Source organism: Melospiza melodia, chromosome 22 (assembly GCF_035770615.1).
Source record: "Melospiza melodia melodia isolate bMelMel2 chromosome 22, bMelMel2.pri, whole genome shotgun sequence".
Classification (NCBI taxonomy): Eukaryota; Metazoa; Chordata; class Aves; order Passeriformes; family Passerellidae; genus Melospiza; species Melospiza melodia.
In genome coordinates, this window is record NC_086215.1 from 7191643 (window position 1) to 7218151 (window position 26509).

General features: G+C 41.4%; 1 protein-coding gene across 5 annotated transcripts in view; it reads right to left on the reverse strand.

Annotated features, from left to right (window-relative positions):
• CDK5RAP2 (CDK5 regulatory subunit associated protein 2) overlaps positions 1-26509 on the reverse strand; it is a 71254-nt gene that overhangs the window by 8939 nt on the left and 35806 nt on the right. For 2 of the 5 annotated variants that reach the window (XM_063174293.1, XM_063174297.1), the window contains 16 exons: positions 26026-26073; positions 25229-25413; positions 22694-23156; positions 19798-20062; positions 18252-18368; positions 15507-16107; positions 13382-13614; positions 10835-10883; positions 9909-10093; positions 8648-8773; positions 4944-5060; positions 4489-4678; positions 4155-4276; positions 2531-2779; positions 1477-1554; positions 508-764 (listed from right to left, as the gene is read on the reverse strand). In XM_063174293.1, coding sequence (XP_063030363.1) covers positions 508-764; positions 1477-1554; positions 2531-2779; positions 4155-4276; positions 4489-4678; positions 4944-5060; positions 8648-8773; positions 9909-10093; positions 10835-10883; positions 13382-13614; positions 15507-16107; positions 18252-18368; positions 19798-20062; positions 22694-23156; positions 25229-25413; positions 26026-26073 — 3285 coding nt within the window. The remainder of the gene's footprint in view (positions 1-507; positions 765-1476; positions 1555-2530; positions 2780-4154; positions 4277-4488; positions 4679-4943; positions 5061-8647; positions 8774-9908; positions 10094-10834; positions 10884-13381; positions 13615-15506; positions 16108-18251; positions 18369-19797; positions 20063-22693; positions 23157-25228; positions 25414-26025; positions 26074-26509) is intronic. The other 3 variants (XM_063174296.1, XM_063174294.1, XM_063174295.1) reach the window with 3 other exon arrangements.

The window sequence follows — 26509 nt, forward strand, 5'->3', positions numbered from 1 at the left end:
TGGGGTACCCTGACCCCCAGAGGAGCGCTGACTTTGACCGTCATCCATGGAGAAAGTTTCCCAGACTTCAAGATAAACTAGAACCCACAAAAGTGTGAAACAGATTATAGAGAGTAGTGTGGGTGTATCACTTGGTGAGAATTTAGGTTTGGGGATTTTTAGTATGTTGTGGGTGGAAGTAAGATGGAGGGCACAGGGTGTTGTCCTGGGTTTCTTCTTCATGCTTCTTGTCCATGGGTTTGGGCGGTTTTGTAATTGGGCAGGAAAGTCTGCATTGGGGGCTCTGTGGGATCAGTTATTGGGTTAAAAGGGGAAATAATCCATGTGTCAGTTTAGTCTTAAAAGACCTTGTACCAAGAGTTTGTTGGCCATTTTGAGCCTTCTAATGAAAAGCTGCCAAACTCACAGCAGTGAGACTTTTACTGATAAGAAATAATAAACACCTGAGTCCGAGCATGAACTACCACCTCGAGTGCCTTCAATCCAGATCCAGAGAATGATACTCGCCTTTACTCCAGGCTCCTGCAGCAGCTGGGTGCCAGTGAGCTCTCTGAGAGCCATCTCCATGTGTTCCAGCACCTGCTGTCCCTCTGAGATGTGTTTCCTCAGGGCCTCGTAGTCCTCGATGAGGCCCAGCACGTGCCGCCCGTTCCTGTCGGCCCACATGCGGTGCCCGGGCACCAGGCGTGGGGTGCACGTCCTGCTGGAGCTGCTGCTGCACACAGAGGCCCTGTCCACATCTCCCTTAGGGGCCGCCTCAGCACCTGGGACACAAAAATCAGGTTGGTTTTTTGTTGAAGATGAAACAGGAAAGCCTTATAAATATGACTGTCTGGCAAAAGATTTTGAGAATATGGAAACTGTAAGTGAGATTGACATGAAAGCAAGCTTTGAGATACCTCAGTTACTGAACAACTGGAAAACAATGGTGTGGCCAACTGAAGGTGATCCCCTTTGGATGGAACAACACCCTCTGCTTGCAGACAGGCCCAAGGGTCAGAGCAGACCCTACAGCTTGGCTGAAGGGGCCCAAAGAGGAGTTTTTAGGGTTTAAAGTGTAGCACAGTATGGTAATGTAATGATTCTTATAGGCTGTATGTAAACACTACAAGATTTGTATGTTGTAGTAGATTAGTTAGTGAGAATTATAATATTCAACACAGAAGATTTATTGTATTGTAACAATACAATAGAGAACATTGCTCTCTTACCCTTTTACTCTCCCACCCTCTCATCCTCTCTCCCCCTCTCTTCTCTCAGGCCTGCTCTGAGCTGTGGCTGGCAGCTCCCAGCAGGGCCCTGCACCCAGGCCCTTTGCAATAAACCCCAAGTTCCAGCCCTGGCTGCAGAGATCTCTCGTCTCCATCCATCCCGCTGTCCTACCCCCCGACACTCCTACAGGTTTTTATCCTCATACTAAAAAAAAAAAAAAACATTAATTTGTACTCGGCTGCTGTTGAACAGGGCTGGGTGTACCTGGGTTCTCTGCTGAAATGCAGTGTCCGTTCTGCTCACCAATGTTCCTCCTGGCAGCAGGGCAGTTGCAGAAATTTTCTACATATAAAAGGGAGAAGGAAAGCTGTATTATTAGATTTTTAAAACCCTTCCAAGCTCTTCAATTCTATTATTGCTGATGCTACACTTGGCCTTTGGAAGCTGGGAAAACCAGCTAATTTTTTTTAGTGTCATGCCATGGATCTTCCAGTATTTACCTACTTTTATACCTGAGCATCCATCCAAATTCTAGGTATCTCCCAAAATCAAACTATAGGTAAAAAATCTAAAATATATCCTGATTAACATATTTTATTAACAAATATAAGCTTCCCATTAACTCCACAAGCACTAGGACACTTTTTTCAGCTGTACCAGACTAAAGATTGTCTCTCTATTCCTCCTTCAGAACTTCCACATTCCCTAAGCACCTATGAGAAAAGCACAGGTAAAAAACTCAGCTGCTGACATTGCAAGGAATCTTTCTGGTCCATGTGGTTTTATCTGGATGTAGGGAAAGCTTTTATTGTGTACAGCACTTTAAGGAGGAAGATTCCAGTGCCCTCTGTATCCCATGAACATCAATACTGGAACAATAACCTAACCCTGGGTGTAAACACTACACTTTCCTTTATTTGCTAAAACAGCATCACTTAACAGTGATTGAAATAAAGGTAAAACATTCCTCAAGGGCAAAGAGGGGACAACTGATTTATCCAGAGCCCATTTAGTGCACTTATTGATCATTCCTGAGTAATACACACTCACCCTTAGCAAACACTACAGAGCTCAGCAGTGAAAAAAGAACCCTCCAGGTAAGCAGAATTTTTGGCAATTCACTGCAGGCATCCTCCCAGCCCAGAGACTCTGCAAATGCTTTGCTTGGATGCAAAAGAAGCACCAGCAGCTCTAGGACAGTGCAGTGTGCACTTCACACCCTGCTCTAACAGCAGAGAGGTTTGAGGAGAGCTGACATTGATTAAGGCTGTAAGAGGCACAGGTTGTGCAGTAGCCAAAAGCACACAGAGCACAGTACCATCCAATCCTGCACAGGGCTGAGAGCCTGCCTTCAACACACAGTTGATATTAACAGCTGACACTGGGCCCATTTCCTCTCTCTTCCCTTTGGAAAGCTGCTCCTCTAATTTTTCATGCAAAGACTTGTTGGTGTCAATGCTCCTCTCCAGCTGCACTCGCAGGCTCTGGATTTCAGCCAGCAGCTCGTGTAAATCCAGTGGATTCTTCTGATCTTTCTGGAATTCTTCTGAGGCATCACATCTGGGATCTGAGACAATTTCAAAAGAAACACTCAAATATCTCTAATAATTAAAATAATATTACCCACCAGAGCACTCAGCAAGTAAGTTATAGTCAGTGCTATCCTCAATATTAAGAATTAACTACAAACAGCATTAAGATAATGGTTTGACCAAAAAAAAAAAGCATGTCTTAATTGCTTCTACTCTTGAAAGATTTAAAGGGCTGAACATTTTTTTTTACTTTGTCCATAAAAGCTACTATGTCTCATGGCAAAAGCTAAAAAATGAGATAAAAGGAGAATGAAGAGGATTTACAAAATGTGAAGTGCAGTAATGCACACTGTGGGGAAAGGAAAAGAAACGGGGAACATCAGAGTGTGGAGGAGGGATGGAGTAGAACTGGGAGTTTAATTTTGTACACCAAAGGAAAAAGAAAACAGTGATCACCTGGCAACCAGAGGAACAAATCTGAACCTGAGAAAAGCAAGGGCTGTGTTTGCCTTCTCACAGAAAGAGATCAGTACACAAACAACTCCCTGCATTGCTTCCTGCTGAAATCCAACTGTTCAGGGTGTTCTCCAGACAGGGAAGGGGTTCAGCTGCATCAGGAGGGTGCTGCCACTCCCTAATGACATGAGGAGCTCTGCAAGGAGAATCCCTTCCACCCCTGAGCTCTGCCTCAAAGCCCCATCCCTACAGGGCTCTTCTGCTTCAGCCAGGCAGCAAAACCAGCGGCTGCAGGGCATAACATGGAGCAGCAGGGAGAAAAAAATCAACTTTTAACAACTTCCAGTGGGAAATTTGCTGGATGTGGTAAGGGTTTTTCAGCAATGAAAGCATCCCACTCTTTACCTCAGCACACCAACAGCTACCTGGTGGCACAGCTTCAAAGGGGGAGGGAGAACTCAGGGGAGCTCCAGTCCTCCTCTAATTTCCAGTGACAGCAAAGTGGACATGAAATTATTAAACACCTAATTCAGAAAGCAGTGCTAGCACTTCTGCCAGCCCCAGGGAGAAGCCTCTCCTTCCACCTTCAGGAGAAGGTACCTGGGCAAGCAGGACCTGCAAGGATGCAGCAGCAGGATTTTAGATAACAAATAAATATCTAAGATCCCCAGGAAACTCATCCAGCCTGAGCCACTAAGTCTTCAATTCTGGTTTTTAGCTTAGCTAAAAAGATAAAGGAAACTTGGGGGTGTGTGGTCAACATCTGACACAGCTCAGGCTTGCAGCCCCCCCAAGGAGAAAGCATCTGAGCAGGAGGTCGTCAGATCTCTTTGCAGGGCAGACACAAGCAGGAGCACAGGAACAGTGACCCAGCCCTCCTGGCCTTTGACAAGAGCACGTTCAGAGGGAGGAGGTGCAGGGGCAAAGGGCACAGAGCCAGCTGTGCATTTGTACCTGTCCCCTTCCTTCTTGCTTCTTCCAGCTTCTCATACACCTTGATCTCCGTCCGCAGCGACTGCAGCAACTTCTCATTCTCAGAGATCTGATGTTGCTTTACATTAATTTCTGTTTGCAATCTGTTAAGTCCCAATAAACAGCTGGGTTAAATTCTGATTTTTTTTTTTTTTCAAAATCTAAAATCCATTCCTCTTTCCCTCCATAATTCTTCCCCTGCCTTTTGAACATATCCATGCCCCTCATTAATATTAATGGCTATGGCTAAACAGATGCCTGTCACACTGACAAATTCTTCTCTAAATGAATTTTTAAATGTGAACACAATCAATACCTGTTCAGTTCATTGCGACTGCTGTAAATTTGACATGTCAGGTATCTGATTTCATCTTCCTTCTGGCAGATTTGTTTTTGCAACTTTTCGTTCTCTTTCTTCATGCATTCATGGTCCTCATGAAGATGCTCAATGACTGCATCCTTCTTAGAAAGAGATTCTCTTAACTTTTCATTTTCCTTTTGTTTATCTGAAACAAGAATAAACACAAGGTATCTGCAATGCCCACAATGCACTAAGGCCTTGATTTTTAACTAAATCAGCTTTTTCAGAGACTATCCAGCTGCTACTCCATTATTGCTAATCCCAGCTTGAATGTTTATGGTTGAGCATGGAATTTCAGGGGTGCAAAGAATGGTTAAGTCAATTTAATGAGTGGACTGTGAATATTTTATTGTTTCCTGATCTGGGATGAGTTGCAGGCTACTCCTGTAAAGAACAGTTTACATTTTTACCTCTAGATCCTTTTGCTAGCATTGCATTCAGAACTTGATTTTGCTTCCTCAGGAAATGTATTTCAGAAGTCAGGGAATTATGCTGCTCTGAGCCATGGATAAAAATGTTTGCAGAACCTATAAATATATACATAAAAGATGATTTATGAGTCATCTCTAGGTCATTAAAGATTAAACTTTCCAGACAAGAACAATTTAAAAAATTGCAGAAAAACATGCTATAAAAGCTATTTCTCCTCTATATATTTTGAAGGTTATCACTACAGGCTAAAAGTCAGCTCAGGTTAATGCCAAGTAATCCAAAGCCCAGTGCAGCACAAGTGCCTCTCATTGCTGGGCAACCATTACTAAAATTGCAGAATTATCCCTGGCAGTCTTCACCTATCAGCTAAAATCCCAATAGGACAAAATGCGGGAGTATTTTGTGACATTGCCATGATTTGAAAAGAAAACTGTAGGAGGGTTTACCATGTATTTTAGTCTTCCTCTGCTCATAGTCCATTGTATTTAGTGAGAGAACAATGGGATTCTACCAGCTAATCCACAGGGGTTAATGGAGGGAGGCTTGTAAACAGTCTGGTGAGAGATCCAGCACAAGGCTGGAGTCACTGTCCTGGCCTCAGATTACAAACTCAGAGCCCATTTATGATCACAGGGATGAAGATTTATCCCTCTTAAATCCGTGTTTCTAACATTTAGATAAATAAGCCAGTCCTGATCACCCCTCAGCAGCCATGGGGAGGAACAGGCCCCTCCAGAGCTCAACTCACCCTGTGTCCCCTCTCCTCTCATCTCTGAGGATGAGATCCCCTGTGCTCCAAGGGCTGGATTTCCCTCCACGGCCTCCACAAGAAGCTCTGGGTAACTGGCAGGAGTGAAATGTCTGACTTTGACAAACATCAGGGTGATGAATCCTGCTCTGAGGACCTTGCTGCACCAGGCAGGTGACTCTAAGTGTTAAATCCTGTAACCAGCAGTTAAACCCCAGCCCAGGCAATCCCCAGTGCACTGCACTGGTGCAGCACAGCCTGCAAAGTGCCACATCCCACTGCCAAGGTGCTGCCTCTGAAATGCAACTCAAGTCATTGTTATTGCCCTTTGTGACCTTCTTATGGTCATTAAAACACTTCAGGACCCACCAGAATTAAGAGCATTTTTCAGCTGATTGGTTATCCCAGTATCTCCCGCTTTAAAGCCTGAGATAAGTACATGAGTGTCAACTATTTGGTTAATAGAGAAATAACCAGCTGGCAGAAAAAATTAGCTGAATGTATGAGGAGGATGCCTTTCAGCTCTGGCAGTTCAATTCAATTTGATGTGCTGCACTTCCTCTGAGTAATCTCATTTTATTGTAATCCCAATTGAAGCTTTTACCCACTACCTAACTGGGATGTAGTGTGCCATGATATGAACCTCTTGTCACTGCTGAAAGACTCAAAGGCTCTGGAAGCCTGGCACTAATGGCATTTTACTATCTATATGTTAAAGAGTTGAGGCAGCTATGTGAACTCAAAAGGCTTTCTCCTTTCAGACTCTAACAAAGCAATCCAAGTTGAAGTGGCAAGGCTTGATGGTCTCATCTTGATTCTAATTTAATTTATTGCCCATCACCCAGCTTTATCCTATTTGAAAAGTTATGCTATTGCAGTTCTACTGAAAGGCTTTAGAATATAACTATTGGTTATCTTACATAATAAGGGATAATGGAGAGCCAGTGGTAATAGGGCCACAATCCCACAATTTGACCCACTATTGAGGCTGCTACTTGTGTGCAGAGCCCTGCTGACATCAATTACTCTCCCCACAGAGGCAAAGGTCCATCTAACCAGAGGAAAGTGGAGCATCAGGGCCCACAATTGCAATACACTTGAGTTCTCATTCTGTTTTGTGCTGAAAAAGTGAGTGCTAAGGAAGCATACCTTGAAGGTTTCAAAGGAAACACTGACTGAAAGAAAGGCACTATTGAAAATCACAGCAATGGGGAAGGAGATATTCACTCCCAGGGAAAGCAAAATAAAGGCATTCAAAAGCTGAAAAGAAGTCTGAGTAGAAACATCAGCAACTTGTGGGTTAAAAACAGCAAACAAACCCCCTTTCAATGTTCACTGCTGTTAAGAACATTTGAAACCTAGGACACTCAAAATTAAACCTTTGATTTTATTTTGAAGCCTAACATTTGAAACTATTGAAGCAATTATTTTAGTTCTACTTGCACTGCAAGCCTCAGCTCTACAGGAATGATGTAGTCATTACCAGCATTTCAGTCATTTATAGGATACTGGAAGCCCAGAGGCATTTAAATACTTAAAGAATCTAAATATTAAAAATAACATGGCAAGAACAGTGGGCAGATGTGTGCATATGCAGCCATACAATATTTATGAGACTTAGAATAAGAATAAATCTATGCAATAACTTCTGTTGAACAAACAATTCAATATCATGAATTCAGCAGGTTGCCATAAACAATTAAGTATGTTACAACTTAATTGTTTTAAAGGAAAACAAACTAAGGACATTCAGTTAAAAGCGAAAATGTTGAATGCAAGGCACAGAATGGTTTGGGTTGGAAAGGTTCAATTAGTTCCAATCCCTGCCATAGGCAGGGACACTTTCCATGGTCCCAAAGTGCTTCAGCCTGGCCTTGGGCACTGCAGGGATCCAGGGGCAGCCACAGCTGCTCTGGGCACCCTGTGCCAGGGCCTGCCCACCCTCAATATCCCATCTTCCTCCCCAGTTTCCCATCTCAACCTGCCCTCCTTCAGCTTAAAGCCATTCCCACTTGCCCTTGGGAATCCCCTCAGCTTCACTTCAGGATTTCTTTTTACACCAAAAGTCAAAGAAAGCTCATCTATCAGGAAAAAGGAGCCTCACTAGCAAGAGAGCATGTGCATATCTGATAGCATGAAAGAGATCTTTGATACAGAGAGAAACAAGAACTGAAAGAACACAGTGACAAAAAGGAGCTGTTCTAACAGGTAGCTGTTTTTTTTCCTTTACTTTTCCAAATTTCTCCTGCACACATTGGTAGATGTGCAAAGGCAACAAGAAGACAGATGGAAGGCTTAAGACAGTTTATAAAGAAAATATACTTTCACTGCATTAATGGATGCCCTTGCCAGAATCTTTATGAAGCTGTAAAAGAGTTGGAAGTGTTTCAGTGTGGTTATTTCACAAGCACAGAATGCCTTTCCAGCAGTGTAAATACTTCAGGAATGAAATGGATGCTTTTTATCCAGCTTTCCATCACTGTAAATTATCCCTGAAAGCAAACTGCCATGTGCAGGTTGCCTCCATTTAAACAACAACAGAAATGGATCATGGGGATGATGTAAAACATAATGAATCTAATGTCAATACCAGTGGAACTGAGGAAAAGGAAAGTATGTCTGTATTTATAACCTGCTTCCAGTCAGAGTAATATTGCATATTAATCAATTTTCCTATGGGGGAAAAGGTGGGAAGGAGAGTGAAGCAAAGTGTAGAAAAATAAAGGGGTGAGGTGCTTCAAAAGGTGTTCCAAAAGCATCTTTAGTGAAAGCTGGCTGCTTGTGAGAAGCTTTAAATCCACCTCAGAGCTTGGCTTTCAGAGATGCTGAACACCAGAACAGAGAACAGTGGCTCCAAACCTTTCCAGTGGCATTTGATCCCTCAGGCTCTCAGCAGGAAAGATGGATTCAGTTTCTCATTAAATGAATTCTTACCTTGATCTAGTTCCTTGTCTGTTACTTGTCTCTCAAGCTGCTTCCTCAGTCTCTCATTAGTTTTTATGGAATATTCTAAACGCTGTCTCAGGATTCTAATTTCCTGCAGATGCTCCATTAATAACTCTAAATAAAGCAAGAGACCACTTCTTATTTAGAGCAGATGATTGTATTCCTTTACACTATGTACTGTTGTCAGATCTAATGGGTGTTAATTCTAGAAGATGACACAGAGCTGTTAAAAATGGCAGATATTGAATATCTGACTCCACAACCTCTTTTCCTATACACTGCTCAAACCATGCATTCAGTGACAACTCCTACTCTACATTCTAACTTAAAGACTTTAAAGCTTTAACTTGTTAACTTTTTTTAACTTCAGGCTCTTCAGATTTCTTCTTCCTACAAAAGTGGAATAGATAACAATTTTATCTACTTAAACATTCCCTGTACTGAGGAAAGAATCCAAAGGTCTGCAATGCAGCTCCACACACCACCAGCACACATTTTTCCTTACAACAATAGGAAGCTCCCAGAGTAACTCAGAGAGAAATTTGACTTTGACTTACACAATGCACTCCACAGTAAAGAAATCTCCTGTATCAAGTTTCATTACTGTACCTTTTCCTTCTTGCTACAATTTTTCTTCCACTGGCTGCAAGTCTCATCCTTCCTCAGGAGCAGATCTGTTCTACCTGTCAGTGTGTGATGTGTCAGTTTATCCATGTCACACACTCCTGGTTTGCTCTGCAATATTTCTCCCTGAACAGGATGTGCCAGCTCAGCTATTAAATTTTCATTGCTGCCGATAAAGTACTGCAAGCATCACTTGTGTTTAGTGGAACTATCCAGGTCAAACATGACACCACTTATTAATTATGCAGCACTTAACAATTCTCAAGGAAACACAACACTGGCTCCTATAAAATTGGAAAATCTCTCCTTTCCCACATAATAATCTCTTGACAATTGTCAATTTTCACCTTAGAACTTGTCTATTTAAAGAGTGTCTGGAGCAAAGTAAAAGCTGGTAGCTTAAAACAACAAGGACACAAACTAACACACTTTATATTGCCTCAAAAAAGGTAATTCAGATGGCTGCCATCTCTGTGTGCCTCATCACTGAAACTGCAATGATTATGCAAGGAACTGGAAAGCTGAGGCAGACAAACATTCTTCATTATTTCTTAATTAGTTCCCTTGTGTGTTATTTATCAGCTTTTCCCAATATCCAGCAAATCTTCCATGGGAAAAACATTACCTGGAGGAAACTTGCTTGGCAGAAGTGGCAGTGTGCTGTGCTGGCCTTCCAGATCATGCCTGTGCTCAGGTGAGCCAAGAGGAGACTTCTCTGACAAATCAAAGTCAGATGAGCTGTGAAGAGCAGATGGCACAGGAGACTCATCCTGCAGATGTTGGTACATGGTGGCATTCTTCTCATTATTCCTTTTGTGCCAAATAAAATGGTTTAAAGTATAAAAGTTACTCTATGACTTTGGAAAGTGAACAGAGGATGCCCAATTTACAGTGATTTACAGGTAAATTTATGTGACGGGGCATGAAAAACCACTGCAAATCAGAGGTTGTATCAAGACTGAAATCCAGCAGGAACAATCACTGGCCCTCCAGCCTACTTTGCATTTTCCAGCACCAGGCAGTCACCTCTGTGTTCAGGGGACCTCAAGCTGCCTTGAACAGGGAGCTGAGCATTTCTGTAGCACTGAAGAATCCCAGGCTGGCAGAAAACCAACAAACACAGCACAACAACACCTGCTCTCTTCACCTTCAGCATCAAGGAGCTGTGACAACAATGAACTTCAGCAGAGCTGCACAGGAGTGACCCTGAGCCAGCCCCAAGGGCATGGGGACCCTCAGGGAGGGACCGTCCCCCCTGGCCCCTGCACCAGGAGAATGTCTCAGCGTGCACCACGCTGGATTGTGGACATGCTTACTGTTGTTCATGAAAAGAACAATCCTGGTGGCACAAGTTTCTCTTTCAGCCTCTCACCTGCTTGGTGAGAAGTGGGGGAAAAAGCCTTAATCTGTTTTCAATGGATGGTTTATTAACAAAATAGATATTAATAAGCAAAGCCCTGCCAAACAGCTAAACATGCCACAGAACATGGAGTATCCTTATCAGTTGATGAAACAACCATATTTTTGCTAAACATTCAGTTGCACTCTTACCTTTGAGCCAATTCATAAAGTATAGTGACTTCTGTACCTATTGATTCTCCTGCAAAGCAGAAACAATTGATTAAAAACACACACGGAGAATTACAATTTTTCCCCCTCCATCTTATTCTATTTAAATACAGAGTAGTAACTTAATGAGAAATTAGAGGATTCAACAGATATTAGCACACTTTGTATTAGTGTCAAATGCTGTACATGACCAAAACCATTTATAGCCCAGCAACAAAGCAATAGCTTTGCTCTGGAACTCACAAAAAAAATTATCAGGGACCAACAACAGATGCCAGATTTTACAGCCTTAGTCTTTTAATTAGCATACCTACTTGAAATAATTGTGCTACATGGCAAAAGGATTACAGGCACATGTTGTTATTTCTTCAATAACATTTATATAAAAGAAATTCCATTGCACTTGGATTTTTTCTGCTGGTTTTGGAGTCAAGCTAACAAGTCATCCTTAATGAAGGAGCACACACAGGATTTTGCCTGCAACATTCTCTGTGGAATTGTGTGTGAGCACAGGCACAATTCAGTGCAAGAGATCTGGACTCAGACTCTAATTTGAATAGAGAAATAAGAGCTTGGTGGTGTCACCTTGGCTCCCCCTATTTTAAAATTTTTGTGCAATTAAGCAAAAGTGGCAGGGAAGAGTTGCACAGCTGAAATTTCAGGGGAATGAACTGAAGGTCAGGATGGAAATGCAGAGACAGACAGCTGCTCGTGCTTCTTCTTTACAGTCAATTCTTACTACACTGGATGTTCTTTACAACCCTACAAACATCATTTTACTTTAATGTGTGATTCAATGCAGCACCATTGTGTTAGATATATTGAATTGTCTCAGTTGTCAGTGACTTTTCATAGTATATAGGATACCATCTGTTGGTTTAAAGGCATTTAATGTTTATTCACTACAGTCTTCTCATTTGCAATGCAAGGAAATTCTGTAGCCACCGAAATCGTTGAATACACTCAATCTTTTATTACCCTGCCATGACACAAGGCTGTAATACCTTTTTCTCACACACAGCTGCTTTATATGAGCAATCAAAACTGCAACATCCTGCCATGATGTGCATGAAAGGCAGAACACAGAACATGCTGTGGCTGGGCCCCAAATGGGGCTGAGCAGAGGCAGCTCCAGGGGGATGGGAGGGTCAGTCCCCATCTCAGGCACCTCAGGTGTTTTGCTCCTGCAGCTGAGATCTGTGAAGGATTGCTGGCTGTTTGGGTCAGCAAGAGCAGGACTTGTGACACCAGGAAAAGATCTTGCTTGCTGTTCCTCACAACAGCATCCCTTCTCCATCCCCTTCCTGCTAACTTTCTCCAAACTGCAGACTGAAGGCAGTATGCAGGTTATACTCTTCCTTCTAGGGCCAAATGTCAATTGTGATGCTCATTTTCCAAAACATGGTTGTATTTTAGCTCTCTTATGAAAGGCAGTGTACATTTCTCCACCAGCCAGACTAGCAGGCAGCAAGATGCAGATCCCTTAGGAAAATCATGGAATAATTTAGGTTGGAGAAGACATCTTAGATCATTGAGTTCAGCTGTTACCCCAGCTCTGCCAGGCTCATGTCATGTCACTAACTCATGTCCCCAGGTGTCTTCAACAGTCAGCTGGGCTGTTCCCTGAAACAGGAAACCCTGAAGCTATGTGTAACAAAACTTTCATATAACCACTATTTTTTTTGGCAGTTAAAATGTGCTTGTGTTGAGATGACCCCAAACAGCAAGTGTCAATAAAGAGTACAGCTACAAAAGCAAAACCCAGTCAAGGAGCAATGGCCATAAAGTAAAACAGAAGTTCCACCTCAACATGAGGAAGAACTTCTTTAAATTGAGGGTGGAACAGGTGTGGAGTCTCCTTCTCTGCAGATATTCCACACCCATCTGAACATCTTCCTGTGGCACCTTCTCCAGGTGACCCTGCCTTGGCATGGACTTGGATTGGATGATTGCCACAGTCCCATTTTATGAAAAATCCTTTCCTTAGGATTTTTCCTCCTGAGAAGCTGAGAGGCCTCAGGAACAAAATGTAAACAATGATTATCTGCTGCTGTGGGATGCAACAGGTGCATCTGGGATTGGTCTCATGTGATTGTTTCTAATTCATGGCCAATCACAGCCCAGCCGTCCAGACTGTCTCAGTCAGTCACAAGCCTTTGTTATTCATTCTTTTTCTATTCTTAGCTGGCCTCCTGATGAAATTCTTTCTTCTATTCTTTTAGTACAGTTTTAATATAATAGATATCATAAAATAATAAATCAAGCCTTCTGAAACATGGAGTCAACATTCTCGTCTCTTCCCTCATCCTAAGACCTCTGCAAACACCATCACAGATGATCTCCAGAGGTCCCTTCCAATTCTCTGATTCTTTGTGCATCATAAAAATCTTACCTTCCACGACAGTCCTCCCCATAACCCATCCTAAAGCAACCAACAGCGAGGAAAGCTTCCTTTCACCAACAACCAAATAAAATCCCATTTCCAGGGCGTTCATGGATCTGACAAGAAGCACAAACACTGCTGCTCACCATAGAGGAATTTCATCTCCAGTTTCTCAAACTGCAGCACACTTTGGTTCAGCTGCTCACGGAAGCCTTCAGCAAGATCATAATCCACATCACTGGCCTGCAGGAGCTCCTCAAAGGCCTTCACCAGGCTGCTGAGGTGCTGGTGGTAGGTGGCACAGCCACAACGGATCTCCTTGATCTGCTGGCATTGGAAGCTCAGCTCCCGAACTTGGGAGTGAACCAACGAGTCATATCTGAAAAAATGAAATTAGCTGTAAAGCCTTGCTGGCCATAAATGACATTTAAATATAAATAAAATGGGAATTAAGCTTATATTCCTAAACTATAATTTTATGTGGTTCAATTTGGTTTTAAAATGCTTTTAACAGCCACAATGAGAGATGTATTGTCTCTGCTTGTTGAGTTTGGTGTTTAGAGATTATTCTCCTTCACTTAACTGCATCATTTATAAAATGGACCAAGACTAATGGGATGACTTGATGGCCTGCTTGGAAAGAACATGGATGGCACCAGAGGTGCCAAATTAAACTAATTAAGAATGAATACATGTAAATTGTTTTCAAGAATACACATATTTTTCCTGATTGGTTGGGAACTTTTTTTTTTTGTTTGGTGTTCTGTGGTTTTCTTAACTCCCTGTGGAAGCAGACAACTGTCCCTTCTCTGAAACTATTTCCTGACAAAACAGGTATTGGACTTTCTGAACTGATGGTTTCACCCAGTCTGAAAATTCTCCATATCTCTGCATGTGTATTGCAAGAAACAATGACAACCACTGTGGTGCCCAAACTCCTGTACTCCACAAGCCAGGATATAAATTTCAACTCAGATCAGCTGAATTTATTTATTGAATTTACACTTGCAAATGTAGGCATCCCCTTTGTACTGCCATTGTCTGTACCACAGGCAGAATTCTTTCTCCAGAATCATCCATTAGCAGGGAAAAAAGGAGAGAAGATGTTAAAAGATGCAGGGAATCAAACAAAATCTATGGTGATGTGGGTTGTTACAGCATTTTTACTGTCATTTGTATAGGAAGAGATGCATAACTCATTTTGGGGTCTGTCATTTGTGACTCATGACATTGTCCTAGACAGTGGCCATAAAATCCTCACAGTGATCCACAGGGTCTCATCCCTTAATTCACAGCTGGATCTTTCTTTGTAAAATGGATGAGATATATTTTTAAGGGATGTAAATGCCTATGGACTCTGTAACACCACTGTATTTTCCACCAGTGAGCCTCAGACACACACAACAGTCCATGCTGGTGGTTCTTCACTGTCCTCAAATATTTCCACTCAAGCATTTGGAAGACAGGCACAAGGCTGAATGCCTTTCCTTGTTACAATTTCTTGTATTCCACAGGCCCTCAGCACAATAACAATATTTAAAAGGGAGAAAAGGAGGGTGGATGTTAAAAAAGGCTCACTCTTATGATCCCCCACTGTATGTTTGCAATTTGTACATATGCAGCCAAAATGCTGCCCCAAGTCTCAAACAAAATCCAAGACTGATTCTTTTCAGTCTCCCATAAATGATTTTCCAGCTTATGAGCTTATGCTATAAAATTTCATTCATTAATTCTATATTTATCTCCTCTCACATCCTTCACAGGAAGGCATTACAGCCCTCAACTGCAAAATAAATTGGAACTAGAGCGTGAACATCTTATGTTTACACATCAAGTCTGGGCACTCAAACAGAAGGGCCAGCACCAATCTGCCAGCCCATTGCCCACAAAAACATTTCTGTCTTAAATGAGGTGTTCCATTTTCCTACATTTGGCACCTGAAAATACCCTGAGTGCTGCAGACTGTGGTGCTCTGAGAGAGGTGAGCCTGTCCCACAGGTAACTGAGATCTGAGCTCCAGAGAGGATCTCTCACAGCAAAGAGTGGTGTGGGAGAGACAGATGTGCCTGGCACAGATGATGGCACAGATTTATCAGTTTTGTACTGAAGGGTCTTTTAAAAAACATTTCAGTTCCCTTATGCTAATGTTAGTGAAATTTAGCCCTTACTGTAACAACACTTGTGAATAAAATTATCCTCATCTCACCTTGCTATGCTATTTGGTATGGCTGTTTACAAAAGGGAACCTCAAAGAGGAGCAGTTTTACTCACTTGGATGGTGATGTTGCTCTCAGACTGCTCTCAAGAGGATACATTTCATCAAGACGCACATTCACAACTTGCTCTTTGTCAACTTCTGCCTCATTGGCCAACAGCAGCTCCTTAAGGTTTTGTGCTGCCCACATATCAGGTGCTTGCAGAGACTCAGAATCACTGGTTTTGGTGTGGATCTCATCCAAATCCAGCTGAGGGACACCAGAGGATGTCTGGACTCCTTCCATGGCTGTACCTTGTATTTGTGTGACAAACCCTTCCCCAGGCAGGGCTGCATCCCTCACAGCCCCACTGGAAACAGCACTGAAGCAGAGCTGCTCAGAGCCCTGCAGCTGCAGCAGGAACATTTTGTACTTTTCAAGCTCAGACTGCATATTCTTAACTCTTTGTTTCAATTCTTCTATGTCCTCTGTGGCTCCACAGCCCTGGAGTTCATCAGTTCTTGCTCCACTCCCTTGGTGAGCACACAGACACCTGGAGTCTGAAAGTGCAGGGGCTGAGTCAGTGTCCTCGTGTCCCATGGGATAAAACTCTTCATCCACCTCTTTTAATGAACTCTGGATATTCCCACTGCTGATGCTACGATGATTTTGCATTTCTGAAAAACAGGAGGCTTGTCTGTGAATATTAGCATTTCTTTATCTGACATTCTGTTCTTAACAGCACTAGGATGAATTATTTCAATTCTATAACAGCAGAATCAAAATGTAGGTAATTACAAGCTATACATGATTAGTTTGGGACTTTTGACCTCTCTTAATGATTTTTCATTAATTCAATTTGCACATCAAGTACTTCAAAACCTTTATTACCTTTCAAATAAACAATACTCAAAATACAACCAACTTTCTCTTCCCAAATGCTGGAAAATTTCTTTTGCCATATGCTCTCCTGAATCAGGCACTGATCAAGCCCAGACCTTTCCAGCCACAAAAAATTATAACCTCAAACCTGAGGCAAAGGAGTACCTCCTAAAGCTTCTAATTAAATATTCTTCTTCTCCTCACTTCAAAAATCTATACAAAATCAATTGGAGCACAAAGTCAGTGGAATTTTAAAAAGACTATCAACAAAATAGTCAGATTTGAAAAGGAAGCTATAATAACTTCTTTTTAAAAGGTCTTCTAAACAAACCCCACTAAAGGGTTTGGTATTAAAGGTTTTACATTTGATATGAACATCACATTCTCTCAGGTGACTTTGCCATCCATAAGTAATGCAATCACCTCAGATTCAGCCCAGTAAAAGCCATAAGTTCCTACAGAAGATCCATGTTTAGAGTTCTGTGCATGTTGAGGGCTGTAGGTGTAAGTAGCCAGCAAAATGATTATTTTCTAGTTACCAGTAAATTAAATTTTCCCCTTCTATTAGTTCTGCAAAAGATCATTTGAATTAGAACTTCCCTTTTGGGAGCCAATTCATTGATCTTTCAGACAGGTTGCAATACTTTCAGATTGGTTTCCATGGAGAATTTCAATGTCCAGGTTCAAGCTGTAAATCACTACAAAAACTCTGGGGGAGCAGCTCTGTATGAAAGCCCAAGACCAGGAGAATAAAAATAAATATTATATAAAAGCTGGAATAAAATGAAGCTGTGATTGTGGGATATCAGCACTGCCCAAAGCAGCTGTGGCTGCCTCATCCCTGGGATGTCCAAGGCCAGGTTGGGCTGGGAGCAGCCTGGGACAGTGAGAGGTGTCCCTGCCATGGCAGGGGTGGGATGGGATGAGATGAAAGGTCCTTCCCACCCAAAGCATTTTCTGATTTGAAAATTTTCTGATTTGAAAATCCGAAAACCATTTCAGAGGATGTTTGCTGCACTCTACTCATTTTGTGTGGCACTCCAAAGGAAAGGAGTGTTTCCAGGAAAGTGCCTGTGTATGGATTCAGGAGGACTCAAGGAAGGAGTGCAACACTGCATTCATGAACTTCTGCTGCAGTAACACAGATGGCAAAAATCCCCAACACCAGGAGAAGTCAAACTCTGAAACCCTGACTCCATGCATCACTCCAGGGAACAGAGAAAATAAAACCAGATGCTAACAAAGATATTCCAGATCAGAGCACTGGCTATGGTTTATAATGCAAGAGTGCCCTCTAATTAAAGAGGAGAACTAATGAGCTCCCTGTGTCCACACCCCCACAGGGTGCACTGAGCAGGACCCTGCACACCAAAGGATTACAGAATTGGCCAAATCCTCTGCACTCTCCAGTGCTATCCAGGTTACTCAAGCCCTCCCAAAAAGACTAATGGATGATGCACAAACGTGGAACACACAGCACTAAGTCTATTTACATTTTCATTAAATGATTCCATTAGGCTTCAGCCTACTCGAATGCCTTCAAATAATTCAGATAAGCAAAATTCTATCACTCAGTTGCTTCATTCCAATAGTTCAGAACGAGATGGAGAAGCAGTAACAAACATTTAATTCAGAGAGGAGTTCAGAAGTGAGGTCATTAGCAACAGAGATCAGAGTCAGGCATACAACTCATTATTTTTACTGGAAACCAGACTCATAAATCCCTGTGGCCCTTCTGAAAGCACAACCCTGAAAGACCAACTTGGATTCTTGGAGCAATTAATCCATGGCAGCTAAGAAAACCAGATTTAAAATCCACAAATAACAGCAAGGGAGATGATTACCTGAAGCAATTTACAATTTTGTACCACTCAGAAGAAATTGAAGCTTTTAAATTTCCTTTTTTTTTTCTAAATTCTGTACCATACAGATGCTCTACCTTGATAGTTTTGCTGATTTTTGTCCTTCACATTTTCCTTTTTGTCCTCTGTACCTGGATCAACATCATGGAACTCCACCTGGGTCTCAGTATTATCCAGTTTGGGCAATGAGACAACTGGAGGGGAAAGGTTAAAGAGAAAATGGAGACAACAGTGGGGAAAGGTAAAAGAGAAATCAGTAAGAGACTGGAAAAAAAAATTAAGTGGGAATAGTTTAAAAATAACCAAATCAAAACCAACCAACCAAATCAATAAATAAAATCAAAAAAGTAAAAAAAAAACTCACATAAACACAAACCTGGTTCTCTGACAGTTTGGAACAGGAAAATCTTTACTGATAATATGAGTATCTTTAAATACTTGAACTAATTATAAGGGCAACCACTCAGAATTCATTGCAAAGGCTCCCACTAACAAATGAAGACAAACATTTGTAGGTCTCCTTTGTAATGGAACAGTAAATCAATCTCTAGTGCATTTTTAAATGTTTTATGTTCAGCTTAGAGAAAAGGCTTAGAAGTTTCTCCAGTGTGAGCATTGATCACAAAGCAATCTGCTGCAATCACTGCAGCAAGTCTCACAATCAGCAAGGGTGCAGCCCAGCTGTTACCCAAGGGAAGAAACCAGAGAGGAGAGGAAATCACAGCAGCTCTGCAGCTCCTGACTCCTTCAGGATCTAATTCAAAGCCCTGCCCTTCAGGATTCTCCATGGGTTTTGCACCTACCTGAATTAATTGCTCCAGCCCCATCTCCCAAAGTATTTATAACAAATTGTACCATATCTGTGCCTTACCACAACAATGTTATATTTAACAGGACTCTCTGCAGCCTCTGGGTCTGACAGTGGCTCACTCACAACTTGTCTGAGTCTTATTTTTATATTTCCTCTCCCTTACCTATCCTTCACACCCCTGCTCAGTTTTTAATCCAACTGCTAAGTTTATTTTTATTTTTCAACCACCCCAAATCTTTATCTAATACCCATTGCTCTGCCTTACAATTTGTCATACTTTGCTGATCCCAGTACTTTGTCAACAACTGAGTTTAAATTAACCCAGCCACAGTGGGAACAGACACAGCTGACTTGACTGATCAGTGGAATATTGGAAAAGTTTAATTATCCAGCATAAACAAAATCAGGATTTTTATACTCTCTTGTCTCCATTACAGGCAGTTTTCATTAAATTTGGCATCTTATGAAGGGAATTTTTAATTTACCCAAACATTGATATATGTGTGCACATGTAACACCCTGTGTTCTGCCATTTATTACAGACCTTACATATGTACACAGCACTTTCTGTCCCACAAAAACCCGGTTTACATCTTAATAGCAAACAGAAAAAAAGGTGTTTTTTCAAGGTCTACACATATTTGTCTACTCAAGAAACTTGCAAGATTAAGCAGTATTGTAGTATATAAAGATGATCTGCATTTACTTTCTGCTGCAAGAGAAAGCAAATGCAGATCATCATTATATACTACAATATACTCCAGGTCCTACTCCATGCAGGGCCAGAGTCACCAGATTTGTTCTTTTTTTACCTCTCCCTGATGTGTTTCCCTGTGCAGGCTCCCCTGGAAGGTTTCCAGCTCCAGACTCATGCAGTAATTCTCCATTAGGCTGTTCCTGAAAAGGTTTGGTTTGTGTTTCACAGGCTCTCAGACCTTCAGGAGGTGCCCTGCAAGGATTTTGTGCTTCTGGAGCTGATTTCTGCACCCAGGAGTTCAAGGGGACATTTCCTAATGCCCTGCAGGATCTCACAAGCACAGGCAGCCTGGACTTCTTGGGCAAGGAAGCAGAGCCAGCCTGAAAAAGGCAGGAAGAAAATGGGGAGTTAGTGATTTGTGTGTAACAGCAAAGTGTAGGAAGTATAAACAAACAGGCCAGGAAAAATAAAAATTCTCCTGTAAAATCAGGCAGCTGTCACATTAGTTTTGAAAATAAAATTGCAATACCCTTGGCTACATGAGAAATAAACATTCAGAGAGGCAAAACACCCATTTCTGTGGTACAATTTTCTGTAAGTCCCAGCTGTTCATGCATCTGTAACTTTCCAGCTCCTGAAGCAGGACAGCAAATCCAGCAGTGCCCACCAAAGGCTTTAACCACCAGGTGTATCAATTAGCTCTGGATTTGTGGCTGCCTCAGGAAAACAGTTTCTCACCCAAACTGACCCCTCTAACTGCTGCTTCCCGCTGTCATTATATCATAAATGTCTGCCAGCCCAGCAACTTCTTAAAACCTTTTTTTTTTAAATTTGAGGATCCTCCTCATTTTTCAACAACTCCTAAACTTATTTTCCTTCCTTCCTTTAGTCTCCACCCAACATGTCCTACTTCCACAGCTTTGAGAAAATCAGCATAACTTTGCATCAGCCAGAGGACATTTATTCTGCCACAGAGAAATCCTTTATGAACAAAACCATTTTCTTCACCCATCCACTCTATAAATTGCTTCTGAAGGATTCCCATTTCCTGCTGTAACAGACATTCCCTCACTGGAGCTGGGGGAAGCTGCATTTCTTAAGTCACTACATTTTAGCCTCTCACCTTTGGAAGACTCTGCATAAAATAAATGTTCCTTGTTTAAACCCCGCAGCACAAACCAGTGCTGTCTCCAAAAGGATAAAAGCATGCCATGTGTTGATGAGAGTTATGGAATTGTGTGTAATAATAATAAAAACCAATAATGGCATGTTCAGATAGATTTAGTTTATAATTTTGCTGTTCATTTGCTCCACCAGTGCTGTTAAGTCCCCTAATTTCTTTCACCACCCAATGTATTCTGAAATACCTTTCCACATTCACTTCTCAGCAATTACAGTCTTTACACAATTTAAAATCATAAAAAGCAAGTTCCATTTTCCAAATGCCACCCTCAATTCCTTTTGTACATATATGAGAACAGTATCCTTCACAGGCTGCAAAATAAATCCAGAACTTCCAGCTAACTAAACTGCTTTAATAACACCAAACCATTTCCAGCTGTCTCAGGGCTGTGGCACAGACACATTTGTCACCCAGATTATCCAAAGGCCACTTCAGCTGGCTACATCAAATTATTTATAAAAGCCATTCCAAAGCTAAAGATACAGTGCATTAGTCCAAACAAGAAAGCTTTTAAAGCAACTCATTCAAGGGCTGCATTGAGGGTGCCACTGATTAAACCAGAGAGGAATCTGGAAAATGGTAAATAAGAACAGCAAACTGAAACTCGGGGGAAACAGGAACTTGAAAAAGAAAAAAAATTGCAGAAAGAATCATAAAATCATGGAATGGTTTGGGTCGGAAGGGACCTTAAAGGTCACCTCATTCCCATGGCAGGGACACCTTCCACTGTCCCAGGCTGCTCCAAGCCCCATCCAGCCTGGTCTTGGGCACTGCCAGGGATCCAGGGGCAGCCACAGCTTCTCTGGGGAAGAATTTTTTCCTAATATCCCATCTTCAATATCTCAGTATCCTGCTCTCCTTCATCTTCAGGCCATTCCCCCTTGTCCTGTCACTTCATGCCCAGAACAAAGCCTTATCAACATCCCTTCATTTACAAGCCCCTTCCTTCAGAAAAATGAACCCAAGAGGAACAAGCCAGAATAAAAATGAGCCACTCCTAATTGCTACGTCTCAGAAACCTCTTGATCACTAAAGTTATGGAAGCCACTCTTTGCAGAAGGTGCTACAACATTCCCTGTTAGCAGTGCACAAAATCAAAAGCAACGCTCCCCTTTGTCTGCTCTGCAGGAGCCAAGATCTTCAAAGAGTTTTCAACTTCACTTCTATCACTGCTGCTGAAACAATACACAGAACTCTTTAGCAGACACTGTTTTCCCACCTCTTTGTTTGGGATCACAGTCTGCCTGCAGACAGAAGCTTCAAAACTCATCTGGCCCCAGCACAGCCAGCCTGCACTCCCACAACAGCCCCTGTGCAAACACAGCAAACTGTCCCCATGCCACAGGGCAGCCCTGGCCACACTTCTCAGGAAGCAAGACATAATGATAGGATGTTAATAAAACCCTAAAATTGAGATTTGAGTTTGTGGAAGTGTCCCACTGACCCCTCCACAGCCTGCTCCCAGATGTGATGCAAATCTGGAAGTTTCTAGAACACTTTTGCCATTTAGACTTCATCAGTTCCAAGTGCTCTAGTTGTGTACATCATGAACAAGAAACAGAGACTCTCTTTTTCCAAAAGCTGTAATATTTACGAGTGTGTGGTCCCAGGGAGAATTGAAATTCAATTAATTAACGTTCTAAAGCATGCTGAAGTAGGAGATGAAAAGCTCTGAATGTTAAGAACAATTATCTAAAATATATTTGGCTTACATCTCTTTTCCTAATATTAAAAATCATACAAAAGCAAGATTTAATATTAGAAATGAAACATATTTTTCACTTTTTATATATCTATTCCCTGAGTACAAAAAAGAGAATAAACTTACTTCATTTGTTCTAGTAAAAGAAAGTCTTTCATGCTGTTCACCCTTCTTATACACATTTTCTTGCTGATGTTCTGCTTCTGCATTTAATCTTGAATATTTTGACTTTTCTTCTGAGGCTCCTTTTTTGCCTTCATGTTTGAATCTCATGACATTACTCTCTAAAGTCATTGTTTGCATAGCTGCATCTTTCAATTCCACTTTCAACAACTGACTCGCCTTATTAATCTGTGGCACTGCATCTGGATAAAGCTTCTCCTCCCCATCAAAAGCTGATTTCAATTCTGCTCGCTGCTTTAAGAATTTAGTGACCTGCTTGAAATGTTTGAGTTGAGCTCTTAGTTGAATAATCATTTGCCTAAGATCTTTTTCATCCTTTTTCTCTGTATCTTCACTTGAACATTCTTCCTCTGTCGTGTTCAGATGATCTAACAGTTCATTTACAATTTTCATTTGTTCTTGTCTGCTACACTCAGGAAAGAGGAGAGAAAAGACATGAATTTAGATTTCTATTTAAGCAAACAAAAATACCTTCCAAGAAACCCTTCTGCTGTGTTGTGACATATCTGAAATTCCCAGGAGGTTCTGTTTTTACTCACTAATGAATTACTCACTAACAGAGTTTTTGGAACCTTTTCACAACATGAATTTTATCATAAATTGCCTCATGATGGCTTTTTTCCTATTTAACACAGAAATATAAGAAATATGAATGGATTTTCAAAAAGTTTACTCTCTACCTCAAAAGTTAATTTATACCAACAGCACACCAGGCTCTAGACCATAAAATCATAGATTAGCCCAAGTTGGAAAGAACCCACAAGGACCATCAAAGTGTAACTCCTGGCCCTGATGTTGATTTTGTGTGCAAATCTACTCCTCCATGAGTTTCTAATGGAACAGGGAAGATGAAAAGTGAGAAATCAGCCAAAAAGCCTACAAAACCATCTCATTACAGACACCAAACTGCCCCATGGATAACTAGAAGCTCATGGACAGCAATGTTTTAAGAGAAACTGAAGCCAAATAAGAGGCATTTAAAGCACAAGCAAGCTCTGAAATTCTAGAGACAATTTCATGTGTCCAATAGAGAGCTGTTTGTGCCATTAAACATATAAACCAGAGTTTTAAACAACTGCATTTGTATCATTTAGCATTTGAAATGGTAGAAGCTAACTAGGCTTTTTATGGCTTCCTCTGGCATCTAATGGCATTAGTGAGAATTCAGCTGTGCAAAGCACAGGCTCATCACCCATCAGCCTGGTCATTTATACTTGAACACAGGAAAAATTACACACTAGAGTGGTAAAGATGACGGTGCTAGAATTACTCATTAGCCAACTTTTAAGTAAAGATAACAAATAAACAATGTTTTCTCTTCATTTCTAAGGGAGTAGTATCTCCTCATTCACCACTAACTACTCCTGTGACAACTAAGACAATTTATGCCTGTTGGGAGAGTTTTAAATAGTAATGTGAAAGTACAGAACTGCCTGAGTGAAGCCAAGTGCAGCATGGTGAACACAGAAATCAGGGTTTGACTTGTGTAACTCCACTGGAGATTCTGCTCCCAGCACTGGGAAAGTCACAGAATTCTGCACATAGTCAGTCCAGAGACTAGGAAAGCAACTATAGAAGGAAAAGGAGCTACAGGACAAGGAAAGGAACATGAGAATGAGCTACAGCAAACTATAACTCAGTGCTCAACCAGGAGATTAAATGGTGTGAGCACGAAACTGGGGTAAATCAGTGAGGGTGCGTGGTTTTCTCTGCTTGGCACTGCCCAGTTCCTATGGAAATGAGCATTTCAGCTGGGAATTGATCAAATCCCAATGTAACACACACATACACTCTTGAATTCCACTCTTGAATTCTTGGTGCCAGTAGGGCTTATATAGATTTAGGTCCTCAAGTGTTTTCTCCTACATAAAAAATTACCCAAGAACTGAGAACATAGCTCAGCCAGTCCTACACATGGAATAACCCTTTAGTCAAGTGCAGGACAGGGCCCCAGCTCCCTAAACTGAGAGCAGCAAAGCCCTGTCCAGGTAGCCCAGGTGTGCAGCACCATCCATTCAAAATGATCCTTGTAAAACCAACTCCAATTCCTCCATCCTTAGATCCTTTTACACACTGTTTTTACAGTAGTATTGTCCCTTCCACCACACCACTCTTCACTGGCCTGTGCTCTCAGATATTTTGGGTTTTTTCAAGAAAAATAGCAGCTACTGTCAACTAAGCCCTTTGACTCTGTTAGACCTCACCCTGGAAACAATCAGTGCCTGCACTAAAGCTCCCTGGATCAGTAACTTTGCAGAGTTTCTTTCTTGCCATGGATTTTTTTTTTAAGGATTTCTACTGATAGTATGTTTCCTAATTACTTAATTGCATGATAGACTAAAATGGCTCTGAAGGTGCCTTGCCAATCTCTCAGGTAAATTAGACAGTGCCATTATCTAAATTCACTTTAGCAAAATTACCTTATTCTCCTCTCAAATAGAAATACTGTCAAAAGCAGTGCACATCCCTCATACTCACGTAGATTCCAGCACAGATGTTCTATTTTCTCTTAGAGGAGATGTGAGCAAGTTCTCTCCTGTTTCATGTTCACTCATTCCTGTTCTCAAGTGTTTGTCAGTTGTATCATGCTCAAATTGAGGCTTAATTGGACTCCTATAATGTCTGTCTTTGCAGAAACTCTCTGAATAGCCTGATGGAGTTATCTGTTAAAAAATTGCAAACATTGTCTTATTACACAGGTATGTAATGTTCTATTAAATTCAGGGCTGTAATCTTTCTGTAATCAGGTTCTGTAATTCCTGATGCTCTTTATCTACATTAAGAAGCACCCACAGACATTTTGCTGACTATTTATTAATAGAAAAACTAATTAACATCTATTTCATATGATTAATTCATAGGGATCAGTTATTTAGTAAGGAGTGAGAAGATTTCCCTGAAGGTCTTTATCTAACAAGAGGTATGAAACTTCTGGAATGTTGCCTGCAGACTGCAGCTAACAATTTTATTAGCTCAGCTTTGAATCATTTGTATTTACAGGGCAGATTCTGTCCTGGGATCTCCAGATTCAAGCCCTGATGGCTGGGACAGGACAAAACTTGGAAGCATTTACAAGCTGCCAACTTTCTGTATAAAACAGCATGGATGTGTTATATAAATTCCAAGGGATTTCTACCTGGGATCTCCACATCCATTCAAACCCCAATTAAACAATCAAAATCTGCAGCAATGACATGAGAACTCAATCTGGGCCCATCTGGGCACAATTCCCATCAGCAACAAGAGCCAAAAGAGTTTTAGAATACATCACTTACCTGTTTATCCACCTCACAAGGAAAATCCAAAGATACTTGAAGGCATACCTGGTAAACAGAGAAATTACAGATTTCATAGGGGAAAATATCATCCTCCTTCAACATTACAAACCAGTTTGCAACCTGAGTTATTTTGTGATTGCATGATGCTTTATCTCACATTGATTAGATTGAGAGGCCAGCAGATTCCTGGTTGTATAAAATGCAGTTTACCATTTACCAAGTTATCAAGCATTTCAGCCCTAAAGATCTACACGATTTTTGCCTCAATCACAGCAAGTGAATCTCACACAATTTGTACTCCAGGCCTGACTGCAATGGAGGCAGGAGATCAACCTGAGTGGATGTAAAAGAACACAATTTCAAGGGACTCTATTATCCCCATTCAGAGTGACTATGAGTACTCAAACAGAAAACAATGAAAGCAATCTTGAATGCAAAACCAGCCCAGAAATACAGGAAAAAAGCTTCCAGAAGATAACAA